This window comes from Rhineura floridana, chromosome 2 (assembly GCF_030035675.1).
Source record: "Rhineura floridana isolate rRhiFlo1 chromosome 2, rRhiFlo1.hap2, whole genome shotgun sequence".
In the NCBI taxonomy this organism is placed as follows: Eukaryota; Metazoa; Chordata; class Lepidosauria; order Squamata; family Rhineuridae; genus Rhineura; species Rhineura floridana.
In genome coordinates this window covers 204,841,851-204,863,614 of record NC_084481.1, presented here as the reverse complement: position 1 = coordinate 204,863,614, position 21,764 = coordinate 204,841,851, and the positions used below count along the sequence as shown (strand labels likewise).

Below are 21,764 nucleotides of genomic sequence, written 5' to 3'. Positions count from 1 at the left end.
GAGGAGTCACAGGACTTGCAGCCTCTTATCAGCACCACCCTTACCCACCTGTAGCCAATCCTGACTAATTATTGGTTGGGCTACTCATGAGCAACCAGTCTACAGCTGCTTCCTCACAAAGGGATTTAAACTAGGCGGGTGGAATCTCCTTCATTATTGGATGGCTACTTAGCAGGGATGATGTAGTAGTGAGTTTCCAACATCAGCAGGTGGTTGGACTAGATGACCTTTGAGGTCCCTTACACTTCTATGCTTGTGATTTCCAGCATGACATGATGGCATATAATTAAATTCTACTGCTTAAAAGCTACACACGATTGCCCGTTAAGATGTCTGGATGAATGAACCATCATGTGAACTCTATGAAGACAAGAATATAAATACAATAAATATTATACTACAATAAATATTACAATAATTATTACAAGAGTATAAATACAATAAATATAAATACAATAAATGAACTAGTCTAGCCTTGCTTCATGGCTATTGCCTATTTCCCACAGAACCATTCCTTTTATTCATTATGTTCAGGTTGTGAGTGCTGTCCCTTATGCAACCAAAACAGCACCACCCACCCTCAGCTGGGATATATCAGCAGGTTTAGGGGAACCCTGAGGTTTGTAGATTTTTTAAAAAATCAAAGAATTAGAAAATAACTCCTTCCTATCAGAAAACTTCATTGAACAACCCTATGAGGACTGAGCATGCTAAGTGGCCACAGAGTGCTGCCTGGTGTGTGTATGTGGAGGGGGGAGGAGGGAGATAGAACACCAGAGGAGGAATGAAATAAGTGGCACTGGAATCCTGAGCAGCTGCACTACTCATTGCAACAAAGATTGCAGTTTGAGGGGCAGTCCATGTGCATCCTACCCACTTGCACTCCCTGCACTGCCCATGTAACTTATCCCAGTCAGTCACTGCACTCTGCAGGTAAGGGCCTCCTGCAAATACCATCTTATCAGGAGGTGTGTTCCGCACAACATAGGAAGCCGACCTTCAGTGTTGCAACACCTGCCCTTTGGAGTTTCCTCCTCTTGAATATTAGACAGGTGCTATCTGTTATCTTTTTGGCACCTATTGAACACTTTTCTCTTTCAACAAGGTTTTTAAGGAGAGACCTTATCCCATTCTGTGTCTGTGCTGGAGTGGCTTTTGAAGATTTTTTTAAAGTTGTTTTTTAAAGCTGTTTTTAAGATGGGTTGCTTTAGTGTTTTGAAGTTTTTTGTTTTTAAGATGTTTTGGAGTGCTTTTAGTGTTTTTGTTCGCCACCCTGAGCTCCTTCTGAGAAGGGTGGGATATAAATTTAATTAGTAATAATAGTAATTTTGTTGCAGGTCCTCCTTATTCTGCCTAATATAAAATTTCTGCATGGTCTGGTGCTTAAACAGATCAAATTGCCAGACTGAAATCATTGTTATTTGTGATCATCAACAGATATCAACAATGTTTACTTGAAAATTGCAACTGAATCATTGTTTGTGGTGGCAGCTACTCCAAGGAGAGAGGAGTGTATTTTCACCCAGGGGTAACTGTTACTACCAAATAGGAATGTTATTAGGAGTTGTAGCTATCTTCTGGAACACCAATCTTGTTTTTCTATTCCTATTGGAATAGAATGTTCTGAATGCTTTTAGTGCTGTGTGTAGGGGAAAGAGATCTGCGATATAATTCTCTCCACAGCATTGGTATTGTCTTAAAACCCTTTTCAGAAACATCTGTTTGAAAAACAAAAGCAGGTCAAAAATATAGCCATGTAGAAGTTAGCTATAGTGCACCATTTTGTTGCAGCGGAGAACTTGCTATGCTACCATCTGCTGTCTCAGAGTATTGGTTTGACATGATGGTTGCGTACAAGAGACTAAACTAGAGATGAACTCATGTAGCATAATAGGTTAGAGCAAATTGCTTTTGTAAGTGCACACTTAAATGTAATATGGGAATAAGACACTTGTTCTATCACCAAATATTGGCTGATCTCTTACATGCTGTTGCAGACCTAGGACTAACAACATGACCCTAGGATCAAACCCCCTGAAGAGCCATGCGTAAGCCGCAATTCTCTGAAATAGTAGCTTCATTAAGAACTGTTGTAAGGCAAGGATGGGGAACCTGTGGCCCTCCAAATGTTGTTGCACTACCACTTCCATAAGTACTGGCCAGGGCTGATGGGAATCTAACAACAGCTAACAAGGTCACAAGTCAACCCATCCCTCAGTGTCTTGGTATTTGTTGCACAGGGAGGCACTTTGAAAATTACTGGGTACAATTCATCCCTTGCTTCTCAGTCGTCTTCTTTTAGTCCCTGATCTGTGGATTGGAAGGCTCTAGGATTCTTTATAGCTACAGGGGCCAGAAGCAGCAGTGCAACATAGCTCTGTTGTGGATTTGATGGTAGAGTATTGCAGCTTCTTGTAAATATATTAAAGCATCACCCACAGCACTTTGTCCTAGCCCTTTCACACTCCTTACCCATGTTCCATACCCCCTCCTGCAAATTCACACCCTTTTTATCCAGCCTATATTTTCCAGCTTAACCTAGATAATTGGTTTTGAGCACAGGACTTGTAAACGATACATATTCTGGTGTGTGCGTTTGTTTTTTAAAGCACAGCATGTTCTATTGGGCACTGGTATTGCCCAAGCTGTTTGATGTGTTAAAAGTTATTATACACAACTTCAGTTCTATAAAAACAGGCTTAGAAGTAGGGGTAGTTGAAAGACATACATTGCTCAGGGCTTGTTTCCCACACTTGAACTCCTTCTACCTGTTCAGCAGTAGCAGTCAGTGGTGCAGTGAAAGTGGGGTGGCATTGCATATCTGGCTTCCAGACACCAAGGGTCACTGCCACTTACCAAGAGAGAGAGGAGCAAAGCGCGGGGAGCAAGGGAGAGTGTGGGCATGGCCTCAGATTGGCTCTACTACAATACTCACCCTCTCACCACTGGCGGCTGGTGGATTCATGTCAGCAGGGCAGTGGAATCTGCTCTGGGTTTTAGTCCAAACTTTCAAAGAGCTGTCCAAGGTGCTCAAGCCAGGTACACAACATTGCCCTGCCTTCATCGCCCACTACTGCTCCCGGGATGAATAGACAGACAAAATGAGCAAAAAACGTGCATAGCCTTCAGATCAGCTTCTTTTGTTAGAGGTACTTTGTGATAATTTGGATCTTGCTGTCTAGGCAAGGCTGCATTTAGGTGCTTTAAAGCCCCTCCACTTAGACAACACTTGTTCCTAGGGCACCTTTGTTGGATATTGAAACCTGTTCTGCCCCTTTCCCACCCCCATCCCTTTTTAAATCATGCTTGAAAACTTGCCTCCCCACAGAATGAGCAGTTAGTAGTAGTACTACTACTAGTAGTAATAATTAAGTGTCCTTTTCTGTAAAATACCAATTCCAGCTAACACTGACTACAAAAGAAACGGTGCCATTTTCCTGCAGACTAGAGAAGAGTTAGAATCAAGCCAGTTTTGTGAGCAACTGAATTAAGATTGTCATAAATATGAAAGGCAAGCACAAGTTCATTTATTTATAGCAAAGGTCTTGGGTTACAAGAGGTCAGTTTCTTGCCATCTTGAAGAAATGTTAAACGGGTTAAGTTATTGCATACATGTGCATTATAATTTAGCAGCAAGTCATTCACAGAACATGTTTCCCCTTCCTACTGCCTTTTTATTTGTTTTTGGTTTAGTCTCTCAAATGGTATACGTAGCTAAAGATATATATTTGGCTTTTACAAAGCATGTAACACCACTTTTAAGTTAATGGTCTTTTATTGGAAAAAAAGACTAGCATTTACAACTTGGAATGGACATAACTGTAATATCTTGAACAGTGATGTTGATAGTTGTGCTGAAGTCCACAGGCTACTCCGCCAGCTCCAAGTCTCATTACGGAAGGTTTTAAAAATGCAAGAGAGAGAGAGTTGTGTGTCCAAAAGATACTCCTGCCCCTTGGTGGAGGTTTTATTTTTTAAAAAAGTTTTGTGAACGGTAACAGCCCAACACCCGTTTCACAATAGTGCAATGCAGACAATATTAAAACCAATGTTAACACAAACATGCCATCCATAGCCTCCGCTGCATGGGGGGCGGGTGGGAAGGACACACTGCTACTACATACAGGAGAATCTTTTCCATCTTTGGGGGGTTCCCTCTAAACTTTTTGCACCCCAGCTATTTTTGCTGCATACCATCCTGAGGTATAAACCAATTTGAAAGTATACCAGCTATGACAATTTATAACTACAAATTGAGCCAGAATCCACTTTTGGACAGAAGAGTGGATAATTACTTTTAAGAATTTTTTTCTCTCTTTTTTAAAACTGTTTTAATACAAACGTCTGACTGTGCTCAATTGTCAAGCTGCATGCATGAAAAACTGGCCAGCCCAAACAGTGTAATAGTTATTAGCAAATGGAACCTTGAGGAGTTCCCTAAGTGCTTTCTTGTTTTTAAAAGGTAATACAATTATTTATATTGGGAAAAACTGATGTTTAACTTCATCTTTTGGGAACAGGACCACCAACCATTACATGCAGTTTGTGGACAGAAGGTATTTCGACATTCAGTTTTGCTATACAGAAACAGAATGAATAAATGAACATTTTTTTGCAAGAGGTAAGTAAAAGATTCAATTTGATTCTTCTAGAGGAAAAAAAGGTGAAAGGAGGTCTCTTCATTTTGCAGTCATCATCTGTACGAACTCTGAAAGAGACAAAGAAACCCCACAGTTTTAAATTTATTTAGAAAGGAAGCTTTTGGCACAGAAACCAAAACAGGTATCCTGCGACATGTAAGGAAAGTGAACAACCCACAATCTAGGTCACGGATGAGGAACCTGAGGCCCTCCAGATGTTTTTGGACTAAAACTCCCATCATCCATGACAACTGCATGGCTGCAGAATATAAGAGTTGGTCTCCAACAACATCCCATCTGGAGGGCTACTGCTTTCCCCTATCCCTACCAAATATTAATGAATAGGTACAGGACATCACACCTTACCTTCATAGTTGACTTGTCCATCTCCATCAATATCTGCTTCTCTGATCATTTCGTCTACTTCTTCATCTGTTAGCTTTTCTCCTAAGTTTGTCATAACATGACGTAGTTCTGCCGCACTGATGTAACCATTACCATCCTAGGAAGACAAGTAGGGGAGGATTGGGATGACAGGAAACATAAAAATGTCAACTGAGAATGTTAGCAATGGAAACTTGATTCAAATAATCCACTCTGAACTTCTCAATCCAGCCCAGAACCAAACACATATAGAGCTTCCTATAAGCAAGAGTGAGAATAGGAAAAATATATGCAAAGATAACATCACATATCTTGCTGTGGACATTTTTAGTAACAAGCAACTTCAGACCTCTGCTCCATGCAGCTCATTCCCAAGTAAGTGTGCACAGGTTTACACACTTGGGTTTGCCTGACTATCTGGAGAACAATGCAATTCTACCTTCTAAAGTGAGAGCTTGGGAAAAGGTAGTAGATAAAGAACTGAAGTTTAATTCAACAGGCTGCAGTCCACAAGCCACTTCTGTTACCTTGATGGAATTGTTCTTTAGGAAACAGATTTAACATCAACAGTTCTGTGCCACTGCCTCTCTCTCTCTCTGCCTTATAGGGTTATCTCTTTTATGGAACCATTTAATTAAATACCAAGAAAGCCCTTGAATAATCTTTTAGCAAAACTCTTTTGATACAAATCTCTGGAAACAATGGAAGCTGCTGCGCCCAATATTTTGCTTCTTGGCTTGGTGGGAGGTTTCCCCACCCCATCTACAATGACTCTAGTAAATTTAGAGCAGTGCAATATTTCCCTCCCCCCCCCAATGCCCCAGCTCATTCTTGCATGGAATGTATCAAGAGTGTGGCAGCCAGAAAATACAGAATAGGATCATGAAAGCAAAGAAAACTTGCTTTCGGTATTTGGGCCACATCCCAAGAGTGCTCAGTTTTGTTCTCACATGAGCTTCAGCATGCTCACCAAGACTTCACATTTTTCTCTCTGAACATCAACCATGTTGGGTGTTTTTCTGATTTAGAAGCAAATGGGCTGCATGTGGCACATATTACAACCACATGGCATCACCAACTACTTTTGAAATCACCCACCCTGCAGAGCTGTAAAGGGGACTTGACATACAGGATGGGAAACTGCTATTAAAAAAAAGGATGATCCAGAAGTCCTGCAGGGGACATGGCACTAATAATGTAATTCTTTGGATTTTGCCCTCTGCTTAGCAGGCAATTTTATTTACACCAGCACCCAGTAATTAGTGTTACTTGGTACAACAATAGTATAAAGGAATCCCGAGTCTTAGAGGTTGTTTTTAATTGCTAAACAATCAGTGCAAGGCTGCATTGTTAAGTCACTGGCCTGTTTCGTATATCAGATCCTGGTTTAGAAGAAGCCCTTAAAACAGTTTCCTAGTTCATATATCACAAGAAACCAGAGTGCACAAGGTGAGAAGGGAACATGTAGGCACATAGCTCATACCCAATCTGATAAACCATGGTTTGTTTGGACTAAGATTGTGACACCTGAACTAAGTCAACGCACGGAGAAGCTATTTTCTTGCCAGGATACAATATATTATTATTATTATTTATTAGACTTATATACCGCCCGATTAGCAATAGCTCTCTGGGCGGTGAACACAAAGAATACAATAAAATACACAATATAATACAATAAAAACATATAAAATAAGAACAATCTAAAATCAATACAACAAATATGAAAATCAGGTTAATTTAAATTAAAATGCTTTGGAAAAGAGGAAGGTTTTAACCTGGCGCCGAAAGGATATCAGTGTCGGCGCCAGGCGCACCTCCTCAGGAAGACTGTTCCACAGTTCGGGGGCCACCACTGAGAAGGCCCTAGATCTTGTCACCACCCTCCGGGCCTCTTTATGAGTCGGAACCTGGAGGAGGGCCTTCGTAGCAGAATGTAATGTACGGGCCAGTTCGTATCGGGAGAGGCATTCCAACAGGTATCATGGTCCCGTGCCGTATAAGGCTTTATAGGTTAATACCAACACTTTGAATCTGGCCGGGAAGCATATTGGTAGCCAGTGCAAGTGAGCCAGAACAGGTATTATGTGCTCGGACCGCTTGGTTCTTGTTAGCAATCTGGCAACCGCATTTTGCACTAGCTGTAGCTTCCGAACTGTCTTCAAAGGCAGCCCTACGTAGAGCGCATTGCAGTAGTCCAAACGCGAGGTTACCAGAGCATGTACTACTGATGTAAGGTCCTCCTTACTCAGATAGGGACGTAACTGGGCTACCAACTGAAGTTGGTAGAACGCATTTCGTGCCACCGAGGCTACTTGAGCCTCAAGTGAAAGGGAAGAGTCCAGAACAACTCCCAAGCTATGAACCTGCTCCTTTAGGGGGAGTGTAACCCCGTCCAGGATAGGGTATGAATCCACCATCCGATCAGAGAAACCATCCACCAACAGCATCTCAGTCTTGTCAGGATTGAGCCTCAGTTTGTTAGCTCTCATCCAGTCCATTGTCCATCTTACTGTGGCTAAAACAAAAAGCAAACTCTCACATTTCAGAGCTTCTGCTATGGATCAACTCTTGTGCCTTCATTTAGCAAATAAAGATGGAATCAAAATCAATTTTGCAATGCTTTTTTAAAAACCCTGTCATGAGCCTAGCATCAACAAAGTGGAAAGACTCCTGATTCAGGCACGGGTGGCATAAATACAGAAATACCTGCTCCAAGAGAGGCACTACATGCAGTCAACCAGTGTTCCAATTTAGACCAGGGAGACCTGTGCACAGTTCTTCAGACAGCCACAACCCTCATAGGGTATCCATGAGGAATTACCATCTCGCATCCTAACCTCATTCAATGTGATAAATAATGGCACTGCAAGCTTTACTACTCTCTCTCTCTTTCTTAGAATTCAGCTTAGTCTAAGGCTAAGAGTCATTTCACATATTACAGGGCAACAAGCCAGAGAGTTTGCCATAGAGCTCATATTCAAGGAGCCTCAGTTAATCATGGATCTCCTGAGTTTTGTCATACTCTCTGTTTTTGTAAATGCACATCTCAAAATGGGTACATGAGAGGTCTTCCCACAAGCCCTCCATGATACTTTTATTAACAGATACAGTAGAATCTGGGATGAATTGTCAAGCGTTTGGTATACCATCATTTTATCCTTCCTAAAAAACTTGTTAGGTAGATTAGGCCAAACGAGCAACCAGGCAGATATTTGATTACGGCCTTCTGCATTCAAAGCCACTGAGGTATACCGGACCTTACGATGGGTTATATTTTTCAACTGCAACACAGAGAATTCCATATTTTTGCTGTAACCAAAACACAGCTCGGCCAGTGCAAGCACCTAAACGGTACCTTGTCAAAGACTCTGAATGCTTCACGAATTTCTTCCTCACTGTCTGTGTCCTTCATTTTTCTGGCCATCATGGTCAAGAACTCTGGGAAGTCAATAGTGCCATTGCCTTTAAAATGAAGAGAATGGGGGTGGGGAGAGAAAAATTATACCCAAAGTTATGTTTGTTTGTTTTTTTAAAAGTACATACTCCCTTTACAACAGCGCTTGCTTTCAGAGCTAACAGATCTGAACTATGGATCACGTATCCCTGAACTCTTGTTTACCTAGAAGATGAGTGGGGAACATTTTTTAGCCCAAAGGCTGCATTCCCTACTAGGCAACCTTCGGGGGGGGGTGTCACATGCGAGGTGGGTAGGGACAGAAGCAAAAGTAGGACAGAGCTATTAATGTTAATTTTACCTTTGTACAATAGGCTTGTTTCTACATACACAACTCTCTATCCTCCATCCAGACAAGCAAGCAGCATTATCAGAGTTTAAGGACACATCATAGGTAGGCAAAAACACTCAACGAGGCTGCAAAGCAGGACCTGGGTAGAAGGGGTGTGGTTAGGGAGAGTCCTGAGGGACAGACAGAGAGACCTGAAAGGCTACATTCAGTGTCTGGGCTGGAGATGCCCCAGCCTGGACCTAAAAGCCTGGGTTTTCTTTTGATAAAAGCAAGATATGTGAATGGGACTATTCTAACCATTTAACATCCTTTGAAGTTAGTTCACCTTTCAGCGGGATTCTTCTCTAAATTTGCCATAATCCCTGCACACCAGAAAGTTGGAGTTAGTCTACGCACTCTCCTTGAAATCGCTACTACACACCATTGGTAACATTGCTGTCAAGTTTTTAAAAAACAGACCATCTTCAAAGTTACTGTGAAGGCTTTAAAGCTTGCAGCGTAAGTTAAAAGACCAGATATTGATCTAAACATGCAAGAAACTAGGGCTCTTTAGAACAGACATTTAAGCAGCAGCAAGGATACCTTAAGGTTGTTGAAACAGTATTTTAGCACAGTTTGAACTACTGTTAAGAGAAGGTACCGCCACTAAATATATCTCCAGGCGTTGCCACCTCCTGCCTACTAGGGTAACTCCTGCATCTCTGCCAGCTCCAACAGGTTTTAGATTCAGAAGCGGCAACTTCTTAGGAGAAGCTCTCTTTCTCCAAAACCTTCTCTAGCAGACTGCTGTTAAAATTTCTCTCCTCTACCCCTTCAGTGAGGAACTGGAAATCCTTAGACTTTGGAGAAATACTAGGATGTTACCAGATTCAGTGCCCTACTTAACTTCACAGCCATTCTATGATATTTTTCTACAGAATTTTTTGAGACACCAGACCAGTTTTCAACAGAACTCTTGCCAACACCCAGAAATAGGCAAGTAGAAGTTGCTTGCTTGCCCTTTACAAGGTACAATGTTGTGAACGCTTAGCTAACACATGACTCAATATATTCCCTGTGTTTTCAACAGACCACCAGCAGAGCAATTTGATGAACAGGTCCACAAAATTCAGAGAACTTCCCAAAAGTTACACTCTCTTCCTTTTAGGAATATTGGGGCGAACTGAACCTTTTCTTAAACACTCTTCTGGATTTTTTTTTATTCCACTTGAGTTAAGACACATTAGTCAAGTGTTAGTGAACTTATTTATGGCAGCTGTGGGTCAAATATGAAATATACACAATACAGTCTGACAATATAATATTCTCTTCAGCAGGCTATTATACCAGAGATATTTTTGTTGTCAAAAAGGTGGATGCCGACACTGGTAGCTCTAAGAAAGAGCCACGAAATCATCACATGACAGAAACTCCTCCGTATTTGTAACAATACCAGAAAAAATACAAAACATAACCATAACATTATACTTAGAACTGAGGTTTCCAACATGGCTCTTGTGAGCCCTATGGTACCCTGAGCACCCCTCACTGGTGCCCTCAAGGCCTCCTGTCACTCCCAATTTTTTGGCATTCTTTGTTGGGGCAGGACAATTGCCTGCTGGTTTCCTGTTTCAGGAAACATGCAGGCATGTTTCCCATTTTTTTTTGGCGGGGGGACGTGCTAAAGCATTACCAGTTTGTCTTCTGTGACATGGGTATTTGTGATACCCATAACAGTTTCATATTTCCAAATAGGCCACAGGCCCAAGAAGGTTAGGAACCCCTGACTTAGAACATGCAACACCTATTAGGAGATTCAAGGCATCCTCATCTGTATCAATGACCTTTATCGGGAGAAGGACAGGGGGAGTGCGACCCTGTTATTCTTACTTGATCTCTCAGAGGCTTTTGATACCATTGACCATGGTATCCTTCTGGGCCGACTTGGTGAGATGGGTATTAGAAGCACTGTTTTACAGTGGTTCCGATCCTATCTCCAGGGTTGTTCTCAGAGAATAGCATTGGGTGACTGTCTTCCAACCCCCTGGCAGCTGTGCTGTGGGGTGCAGCAGGGTACCATCTTGTCCCCCATGCTGTTTAACATCTATATGAAGCCCTTGGGAGCGGTCATCAGGAGCTTTGGGGCGAGGTGTCAGCAGTATGCTGATGATACCCAGCTCTATTTCTCCATAACATCTAAATCAGGAGAGGCCGTGCAAGCCCTGGACAGCTGCCTGGACTCAGTGGTGGGCTGGATGAGGGCCAATAAAACTGAGTCTGAACCCTAGCTGTGGGTTGGTGGTTCCCGAGTTCAGATAATTGGTCAGTTACCTGCTTTGGATGGGGGTGTACTCCCTCTGAAAGTGCAGGTCCGTACCCTGGAGGTGCTCCTGGATCCATCTTTGTTGCTAGAGGCCCAGGTGACCTCAGTGGCTAGGAGTGCCTTTTACCAGCTTTGGCTGGTGAGACAGCTGCAGCCGTCTCTGGACCGGGATAGCCTGACCACTGTTGTCCATGCACTGGTAACCTCCAGGCTGGATTACTGTAATGCGCTCTATGTGGGGCTGCCCTTGAGGTTGGTCCGGAAGCTGCAGCTGGTGCAAAATGCGGTGGCAAGACTGCTCAGTGGAGCAGGGTATCGTCAACATGTCATCCCACTACTGAAAGAATTGCACTGGCTGCCCATTTGCTACCGGGCCAAGTTCAAGGTTCTAGTTCTGGTGTACAAAGCCCTATACAGCTTGGGACCAGGATACCTGAAAGACCGTCTTATCCCTTACACACCCCGTTGATCACTGCGCTCTGCAGGTGAGGGCCTCCTGCAGATACCATCTTATCAGGAGGTTCTTTCTGCACAATATAGGAAACGGACCTTTAGTGTGGCAGCACCTACCCTGTGGAATTCCCTCCCTTTGAATATTAGGCAGGCGCCATCTCTGCTATCTTTTTGGCGCCTTTTGAAGACTTTTCTTTTTCAACAAGCCTTTTAAATTGAGAGCTATCCCAGTCTGTGTCTGTGTCAGAATTGCTTAACGTTTTAAAATGTTTTTAACCCTTTTTAAAGGTTCTTTAAAAAAATGTTTTTAACGCTGTTTTGTCTTAATGATTTTAAGATTTGTTTTTATGATGTTTTAAAGTGTTTTTAGTGCCTTGTTTGCCGCCCTGGGCTCCTACTGGGAGGAAGGGCGGGATACAAATTAAATAAATAATAATTCACTAAGATCCTGCGCAGCATCCATTTTGTTTCAACATGGCTTGTTGACAATTATTCATTTTTATCATCTCTCAGTCCCCGCCCCCTTTTAGGAGACTGAGACTAGAGGATTATAAGGTATATGTTAGGAAGCTACCTGACATTCTGAAGCTGTAAGTAGTAGAATCATAGGCCTCATCCACACCAGACATTTTTTCCACATTCCAGTCATGCCTTTCCCCAAAGAACCCTGGGTAGTTTGTAAAGGGTGCTGAGAGTTGTTAGGAGTCTCCTCTTCCCCTCACAGAGCTACAATCACCAGAATTCTCTGGGGAAAGGGGCTGACTGTTAAACCACTCTGGCCACTGGAGCTCTGTGAGGGGAACAGGAGTCTCCTAATAACACTCAGCACCCTTCATAAACTATACTTCCCAGGATTCTTTGGGAGAAGACATGACTGTTTAAAGTGGAATAAATGTCTGCTTTGGGTGTGGCCATATGAAGAGTACAATGGTACATCAAAGGCCATCTAGTCCAACACTACAACATCCCTGCAGCGTTCCTGATTGGTGGATATCCAATCTGTGTTCTAAAACCACTAACAAAGGAGACTCTACTAACTTCCAGGGCAGCTTGTCCCACTATCAAACAGCTCATATCATCTGGAGGTTCTTCCTAATGTTTAGCTGAAACCCCCTTTCTTGTTACGGGAACCCCCTGAAAGCTATCTTAACTGTCTTTTCTCTAGGCCAGAGGTGGCTAACCTTTGGCCCACCAGACTTTGCTGGGCTACAATTCCCATCATCCCTGACTACTGGCCCTACTGGCTGGGGCTGACAGGGAGTCCATCAGGATCTAGAGAGCCAAAGGTTAAACACCCCGCTCTAGACCAGTGTGGTATAAATGATAAGCATGTTGGACTGGGACCCGAGAGATCAGGATCCAAATCCCTGCTTGGCTATGAAGCTCATTAGATGACCTTGGGCCAGTCGTTTTCTCTCAGCCTAACCTACTTCACAGGGTTGTTGTGAGGATAAAATCAGGAGGGGAGAACCATGTTTGTACACCACCTTGAGCCCCTTAGAGGAAAGGCAGGATATAAATATAATAAACAAATACAGAATTGAGGGTATGATAACATCTCACAGTTTGGACAGTATCAAGAGAGGGAGTAGTGCTGTTCTATTTTACGTTGAGCAGACCTCACCTACAGAGTTCAAAAGAGAGAAAATCTGAGTAGATTTATATTGTCATACACCTGTTCACTTAAGATGCCATTTAAAATAGCCATTTTTCAGGCCATGACTGCTTATTAAAATCAGTGGGACTAAGAAAGCCAGTGTTTGATAGGACTTCTGTGACTTAAGCATTCACTAAAATTGAGACGGTATGTTCACACAGGAACAGTAAGATGTTTGCCTCTTCAATTTGCTTACCATCAGCGTCTACTTCATTAATCATGTCTTGTAGTTCTGCTTCTGTAGGATTTTGACCCAGCGACCTCATGACAGTCCCAAGTTCTTTTGTTGTGATGGTGCCATCACCATCTTTGTCAAATAAAGAGAAGGCTTCCTTGAACTCTGAGGACAGAAAAAGATTCACCACAATTTAGCATTGTGACTGACACAAAGTGTTGTATTAACTGGGAACTGCTCAGTCCAAATGATGATCCCATAGTCAAATTAAAACCATGTTCAACCCTTTTAGTAGTTTACATATGCGAATCTGATTGAGAATATACAGACCTACCTATTTGTATACCAATGCTGTATAATTCTTTTATAATACCTTGCCCTTAAGTACCAATTCACTTGTCCTATGTATGCCATATATTGTTGAGGGTAAAAAAATCCAATATGAGAGCCAATGGGTTAGTGTAGCCTTCCCCAACCTTTCAGATTTTTGGACTGCAATTCTCATCAGCCCCAGCCAGCATGGTCAGTGGTCAGGGATGATAGGAGCTGTAGTCCAAAACATCTGGAGGGCACCAAATTGGGGTAGGCTCATGACGTGGAAAGAATGCAGGACATGGATCACATTTCAAATCCCTCACTCAGCCATGAAGCTTATCTTGACCAATTTCCATCTCTCAGTCCAACTTATATTATATGGGCCCTATAACCCTCATGTTCTGAGCAACTTGGAGAAGTGTGGGATACAAGTGAGAAAAACAGTTACAACATTACAGACTGTTAGACAGAAGAATAAATTTCCAATGGCTGTGTTTGCACATAGCATTGAGCCATATTTTATTTAAACCATAGTTTGTTCAACACAAGTAGTTTCACAGACAAGCAAACAAGCCATGGCTTATTTCTCCAAAGCCTGGTTTGTTTTCTGTCTGCTTGTCTCATCCCTCTGTAGCCTGGTGAGCATCTGGGGTGAAGTGCCCAAGCAACAGGATTAAGCAGGGCTGCTGGGTTCAGACATAATGCCAAACCACAGATTAAAAACCTGTAAGCCAACAACAAGCCATCACAATTTGTTGACAGAAAGCAAATCATGGTTAGTCTGCTGGACTGGGCTCACGCAAACAAACCATTCAAACAAACCCATTCTTTGGTTAAACAACCAATTGCTTAGTGTTATGTGCTAACCAGGGCACTGTTAAGCCTAATCTCTTTCTGTAAGAATTAGCAACCTACACTCAGTTGTCAAAGTCTACTGTGTTAAAATCTCTCTTCTCCCCTAGTTCATGTCAGTTATTCACATAATACAAGACCCCATTGTTATGAACATTAACCACCACTTATTTCTTGCATCAGCCTGTAGAATTTTTCAGCATACAATTCAGCACAGAAAGTGTGCATTAAAAGTAATTTCACAACATCTCCACATATCCCCAAGTGTGTCAGGCTGAAAGACAGTTGACAACCTATAGCATCATGGTCAAGTGGAGATTTGAACCCAAAAATTCTCTCACATCCAAAAGCCATTCAGTGTGGCTGAGAAATGTTCAAGTCAATCAAATACAGAAGTAAAACCTGACTTATTAATAAATCTTGTCTTTATACAGAGAGGCTTGGATTACCTTGTCAATTAACACTTAATTCTTAGGCTCCACAATTTTTTTTTTTTTAAATGTACTATTGTCATCAATTAAGACTAGCTGTTTGCACATGATGGTAGTCATTATTTTTAAAAGCTTCTGCACCAATTATATTAAACAATAATACTCAGCATTTGTTCAGCATTTTAAAAATGTTTTCATTGTACTCAATACAACATAATCTCTCTCCTTACAAAAACCTGGCAAAATGGATTCCTTTCCTCCCTACACAGCAGGGCAGGGAGTTGGGAGGGAGTGGCTTGCTCAAGGCCACCTAGTAAACATACCAAAATTGGAGGATTCTGGGTTCAGTGCTTACCTTTAGGCACTATACTGTATTACTTGAAGCAAATCATACCAAACTTGAACTATGAATTTTGTGTTAATAAGCACCAGTTTGAAGCAGTCCTGCAAAACACACAGATCAAGCCAGCAATGCTTGGGTTCTGCCTGCATGAACTACAATGTCCACAGCTCAGCAGAAGATAAATGGTGGTCACTGGTGAACCACTGATCAATTTCTGTTGCTGGAGAGGGTAGACTTTTGCTTGGTCAAGAAAGGCACTTACGTTCTTATGCAAGGGTTTATACTCAGGTCTTCTAGCACTGAATGTTTAGGGAAAGGCCAAAACTAATTGGCAGAGCACATGCTTTGAATACAAAAAGATCCATATTAACCTCTGGCATCTGTAAGTAGAGAGAAGAAAGCCCCTTGTCTGCAGCACTGGAAAGCTACTCCCAGCCAGGGTACTGAGCTAGAGGGACTAATGGTCTGATTTTATATTATGCAGCTTCCTGTGTAATTAATCCATTAAAAGAACACAGGAATCCTAGTAATCTCAGTCTAAAATTATAATAAGAAGACATCTCCATAGTGCTTTCAAATGTTCAGAGAACTCTACTGAGTTCATTGTAGAGGTGAGGACTGAACCAGGGACTTCCTAATTCCTATCATAGGTCAGTCTTTTAGCCACTATGTTACACCAACTCTGCAGGGTTGTTACCAGAATAAAACGCATAAGGAGGGAAAATGCGGGGGGTGGGCGGGGAGAAGAAGAGGAAGTGACCACACAAGACTAGTCAGCCCATGCTTCATCAGCCACAGCTATGCTGACTAGGGCTGATGGGAGTTGTAGTCTAAAACATCTGGAGGGCACTAGGTTGGTGGAAGCTGCTCTAGTCAGTGAAACTGCCCACAATGCTCTGCACCAACCTTCCTCTTTAGTTAGAGCAGAAACTATGGTTTAATTAAGCCAGGAAATAATTAAGCCCCATATGGGAGGAGAAAGGAATAATAAAGCACAGGATTTGTTCATAGTTCTCCAATCCATAGTTTGGAGGATTTGTCTGATTGCAGCCAACGTCATGTGCTATATTTTATTACTGTGGCCTTAATAGCGAACTCAGGGATTGGCAAGTCATTACAGGCACTAAGATCTGTGAGAGGCCATTCTCTTGCACTTTACCAGGATCATCCATTGAGTGATTCTCATCCACTTGAGTGATTTTGTGCTTGTAGTATATATCTTCTACCTATATGAACTTAATCTTCAAGTAAGTGATCTTTATTAGTGTCTTTGCACATGTACAGAAAGAGCCAAACAAATCCATCCATTCTACAGCTATTCTCATTGGGTTGTATCTAAGGAAATTTGCTCAGAATAGACCCAATGAAGTTCCCTGAACTACACTGGTTATGTCAAATGGATCTACTCTGAGTCCTGAGTCCTTTGTCATGATGCAGATATGATCTTACAGCACACAATAGTAATAAACAGATATATATTGTACTATACACATATTCATTATCTATATTACAAAATGGGAACTTGATTAAATATATTTCATCCATTTTAAAAAAAACCAATCTACTCCAAAAGGAATGCACAGTCTTGAGAAACAGCCAAGCGATAGCAGCCACCAAGAATGTTCTGCAATATTTTTGTATTCAGAATACGTTGCTAGGCCAACAGAAACCATCTCCCTCCAATTAGGATACTTACCAGCAATCTGTTCTTCTGTCAGCTGATCGGCCTATGTAAAGAATAGAAAAGTATTTCAGAACATTGTTTACCTGTAGTTATGTCAAACCACAAGATGCAATTGCAACTCACAGGCCAGATAGCATAATATTATGTTAATGCCTGGCGCATCCAGAAGCGATTGACAACAAATCATTGCTCCATCCACTAAAAGATTGTGCCATCTCAGCTGAAGGGTGCACAGAGTGCCCAGCCAGAATGATAGCTTGCCAAGACATAGAAGCAAAACCCTGTACATCAACGATCGAGGAATAGATCCTCCCCAGATTAATTTTGTATGTGTTTCATTACAGCCAAGAGGTGGCTGGTCCTGGCACCATCCAATGATCAACACAAAAACAAGCCAGCAAGATGTGGGCCACCTAGCAATGCTTTATCCTTAAAGAGATTCCCTCAAAAAACAGACCAAACACAATGCCAAGACATATTCAGAAATGAGTTTATGATTTAAAAATTTGCCTTCCATTTTCTGATAAAGTCTAATTTTATGGCAGCTGAGGCCATCACCAAAGCTGTCTTTTTAATATCTACACTGCTGACAAGAATTACCTATTACCACCCTACTAACGCAAATCTCACTATTTTAAGACAAAACCAGGATGCTCTGTGATGAAAAGTACAGGGCAGGACAACCTAACACATCAATTTCAATGGGAGAGATGCAAATTCTGTACTTTACTCTCCCAAGTGAAACCACTGCAGTATAAAAATAAATAAATAAAAATGCTCAACTTTGGCAGATTATATCCGTATTCCCAAAAACTCGATTTGTCTTCCTTTAGTCTTGAACATTTTTCTTCCATTTCACATAGGCAGTTGACGCCACCAGAGTCAAATCCCACTATTTAAACATGCGTTCTGCAGGAGCACAAGATAGTTCTGTTGCTGTGGGCTTTGAAGACTTAACATATGTGTCAAAACCCAGCTGCAGTTTGAAAGTCTTTGTTGGCAACCATTGATTTGCCAATGCAGTGACTTGCTGTTGAATTAAGATCATTCCAATGCAGGCTTTTCATTTTTCATTTTTAAAGTCACAGCATTTGTTGCTGGATCCAAAAAGTGAAACCCTGTCCTATCTCCTCCCAGAACTCTGCCATTGGATTTTCTTCCAGAGAGGCAAGTTGACATAGTGATTTACATAACATATCAGAGCAATGCAGAACAGGAAATAGAGCCACACCTAACAGAAAAAAATAATGCAAATCAACAGAACTAGAGTGTAGGAAGCCCTCTGCATGAGATGTGAAGGATAAGAATCCAGGTTGTGTACTTGCAAGTTGCTACTTTATACAGTATTCCTGTTTGCTGCTTTATGCAACAGACACAAAACATGCAGCACCCTGGCTACCAGGGCGAGGTAGCCAATACCGTCTAGAAGCAGCCACCCCACCCATGCAAGTAATTAAGGAGGAAAGGGGGAAAACGTCAGTTCTGATGATGTCACCTTTCCCAACATGATGAAGAGGGAGCTGGAGAACCACCCTTTATGGCCCATATTCATATCTAGCCATCTACAGCCTTATCCTCTCTGCTATGGGAAACCAAAGCAGAGACTTCCACCCGCAACACATCACAGTATTGCAGCATATATCTAGTGTCTGGCAGGCAGGCAGGCAGAAAGAAAGAACCTAATAAATACGCTTGGGGAAAACAATCAGCATTGGATTAAATCAAGTTGTATGAAGAAGAAAAAAAGGCATTAAATGTAGCCCACTTCCATATTGCAAAGAAATAAAGGCTTCTCCCTTAACAGGCTACCGCACAAACAATCACCTTGTTTTTTGACATTAACAGCAGTCCAGTGGTGGCTCCTTCTTTCTTGGTGCCCCAGAGATCAACATGGCAACTCACACTTCTATCATATCAGGACACCTTCTTGCAACCACAGCTGGAACCTCCCCTCTCAGACCTAACTAACCTTATTCAAACCTCCTTAATAGTGACTCCTTTTTTAAGTGCCTTGTGCGAGGTTTACAGGAAACAGATTCCTATTAAAACTACCCCAGATTTTTACCCCCTACCCTCACTGCTTCTTGGGGTCAGGGTGGAGACTACAAAAGAAGAAGAGGAGGAGACATGATGTAATGCAGCCACTATCCAAGGTGGTTTTTTAAAAAAAAATACTGCTATGTTTGAGGAGCTTGGGGAAGGGGGGGAGAAACAATGCAATAGCTGCAGAGGTTCCCCTCCCCCTGCGCAGTGCAGCTGGTGTAGGAACTGGGATTGTTTCCATCATCCTTTTGACACCCTCCCAACCCTAAACGATCATCTCTGTCTAGCAAGCCTGGCCTTCTGCTTTCCCTTCACTATATCCTCCCCCTCAAGAAAAGAGATGCTCTTCGTCTGCAATAACATCACCACCATTTCCAAAATCTATTGGGTTAAAAAAAAAAAAAAAATCATGTGGGCTAATATCCAGAAGGGAGGCTTGCCCCCATTTGCAGCCACAGCTATGCCATGCGCTGAAGATGTGTACTGCATCTGTCAGTCTGGAAGGAAGCAAACAAAACAACTAAACCCACCAGCTCCCCTGATTTTGTACGCTGAGAAAAAATCCACTAGGAAAAAAATCCACGTATCACTCATCAGCACAGGCTGAAAAGGCATAGGGAGAGGGTATCCTATTGCGACTGCTCAGCCAAAACAGACTGGCACTTTTGCTTGTTTTTTTTTTAATAAGTGTTATTATGGAGTTGGTGATCCGTGGTTAAGAAGTCTTGTGTCTCTAGGAAGTCAGACCACACCAGCCAAAATCTGCATCCCACCCTCCCCTTGCTGTTTTCCACCAGGAGGATGGAGATTCAATGGCATTAAGTGTGGCTGCAGATGGGGGCAAGCCTCTCTCCTGTATATGAACACAAACAATGCGAGTGTGTTAAACATACGCCCAGTTTCCCGATCCATCCTCAGCTATGAAGTAAGAACCCCATATTTAATCCTCCAGGGACCCATCCAACTACAAGCAAGTTATAAACATAAACAGCCCTTTTCCCTTGCAGCGATGGAAACAGGGTGGCGGGGAGAGGAAGAGTCGCGCCCCAGGCAGGGCTCAGACAACCGCCTTCATCCTTTGGAGAGCCAGAGGCCCCACCGTGGGAACACTCTCACCCATGGGCAAGGCGCGGTCACAAATGGTACCTATCCCATAAAATAGGGTGTCGGCCGAGGCGGAAGGAGGAGAGTGCGCCTCCCGCCCTTTCTGCAGCCCTCTGCATCATCTGCCCGGGAGCCTTTGCAAAAACAAAAAATACATATATGAGCAGGAGCCACGCAAAGGGAGCCTCGCTTTGCAAGCAGCACTGCCTTGTCGCCGCCTCACTCTTTCCAAACCAAGCGGACTCCGGAGCATCCCCAGCCAGCCTCGGGTGCTAACTGCGAGGAACTCGGCTTGTAAGCACGCACGCACGCGTGCACGCAGAGAGCGCTAGTTCCGGCCGAGCGGCTACTCTGAAAGACAGGAACCGGCCGCAGCCCCCTCTTTTTTTGCTGCGGGGAGGAAGCGAGGACTGCAAAGAACCTCGGTTGTGGGAAGAGGGCGCGTGGGTGGCTGAGTTATAGGGTAAAGATCCTTTTTGCCCTGGGGTGGGGCATAAAGGATCAAAGGGCGCTAATCGCAAGGCAGCGCTTCCCAATGCCGGGCTAAGCCATCCAAGCAGCTCCCGTACGCAGGGCAGCCAGAGAGCCGGAGAGGCGGGGAAGGAAGGCGCCCGAGACAACCGATACTAGGCAGCCCTGCCCAAAGAGAGCCGGCAATCCAGCTGCCCCATCGCCCCCACCTTCCCGGTACCAAGACCAGCTGCACATGGTCGCCAGCCGGCCACACGGAAGCGGGCCCGATCGGAGTCCCCGCCGCAGCCGAGGAAAAGCTGCAGCCGCCGGAGCTAGCAATGCGCGATAACAAGAGAAGCCGGGCTCTGGTTAAGCTCCCGCCAACAGCCAAACGATCCAGCGGCCACAGCAGCTCAGGAAAAAAAACCCAGCCACCTCCATCGCGCAACGGCAAATCCAGATGCTTCTCGTCCTTTTTTAACAAAAAAGCAAAGCAAAACAAGCCTGCACGCTAGGGCAGCTCCAAAGCAAACCAAAAAAGTCTATATCGATGGGTAAATAGACCAGCTCCACTCGTCGTAGATCCAAACTACCTACCATTGCGGCTGGTGGCGGTGTCTGTGCACGGGCGAAGGTGGAGAAGGCGGGCGGCTCCTAGCAGCTCTCGCTTTCTTTTCGCGTCGCCAAAAATGCTGTAGGTGTGAGGCTGCGCGGCCGCATTTTTATATGCGGCGCTGTATCCCTCCGCAGGAGCAGCGCCTTTTTCTCTCTCCTCCCAGGACTGTGGCATGTGGCAGCAGAGTGACTGCAGCAGGCAGCCCTGCCCCCCTTCCTCCCACCTACCCACCCAAACACGCCTCAACCCCTCCCCCGCTCACTCCTCTCTGCCAGCCCAGCTGGCAGGCGGCAACAAGAAGCAGAGGGTCTCTCTTTGCTCTCTCTCCCTCCGTCTCCCTCAGCAGCGGCGGCGCATTAGCATGCCTGCCAGGGGTTGCAGCAGATGCTTCTCGCGGCTTAGACGGTTTCTGTGTTCCTGCTTGGCCCGAAAGACACGAGTTGTTCTTTAAGCAGGAGGACAGTCTCTTGTGTGCTTCCCCCCTCAAATGCGAAAGCCTCACAGTAGAAGCGGAGAGCTAAGAGGGCCGCTTAAGTATCAAAGGCTGGCAAGGATTACACAGA

The 21,764-nt window shown here is 43.5% G+C and overlaps 1 protein-coding gene across 1 annotated transcript; it reads right to left on the bottom strand.

The window, feature by feature from the left end:
- Nucleotides 1-3,756: 3,756 nt before the first annotated feature.
- On the bottom strand, nucleotides 3,757-21,360 carry CALM1 (calmodulin 1). Its single transcript, XM_061611946.1, has 6 exons — nucleotides 21,183-21,360; nucleotides 16,998-17,028; nucleotides 13,382-13,525; nucleotides 8,383-8,489; nucleotides 5,007-5,142; nucleotides 3,757-4,708 (listed from the first exon to the last, which is right to left on the bottom strand). The coding sequence occupies exons 1-6, from the start codon at nucleotides 21,183-21,185 to the stop codon at nucleotides 4,680-4,682; spliced, it is 450 nt and encodes a 149-aa protein (XP_061467930.1). The 5' UTR covers nucleotides 21,186-21,360; the 3' UTR covers nucleotides 3,757-4,679.
- Between the last annotated feature and the right edge of the window lie 404 nt (nucleotides 21,361-21,764).

Excerpts from the sequence above, each read along its gene's own strand:
- CALM1 (XM_061611946.1), bottom strand. Across the intron at positions 8,490-13,381 it reads TAATGAAGTAGACGCTGATG|GCAATGGCACTATTGACTTC; the intron begins GTAAGCAAATTG and ends TTCATTTTAAAG. Across the intron at positions 5,143-8,382 it reads CATTCAGAGTCTTTGACAAG|GATGGTAATGGTTACATCAG; the intron begins GTACCGTTTAGG and ends TTGTCTTCCTAG.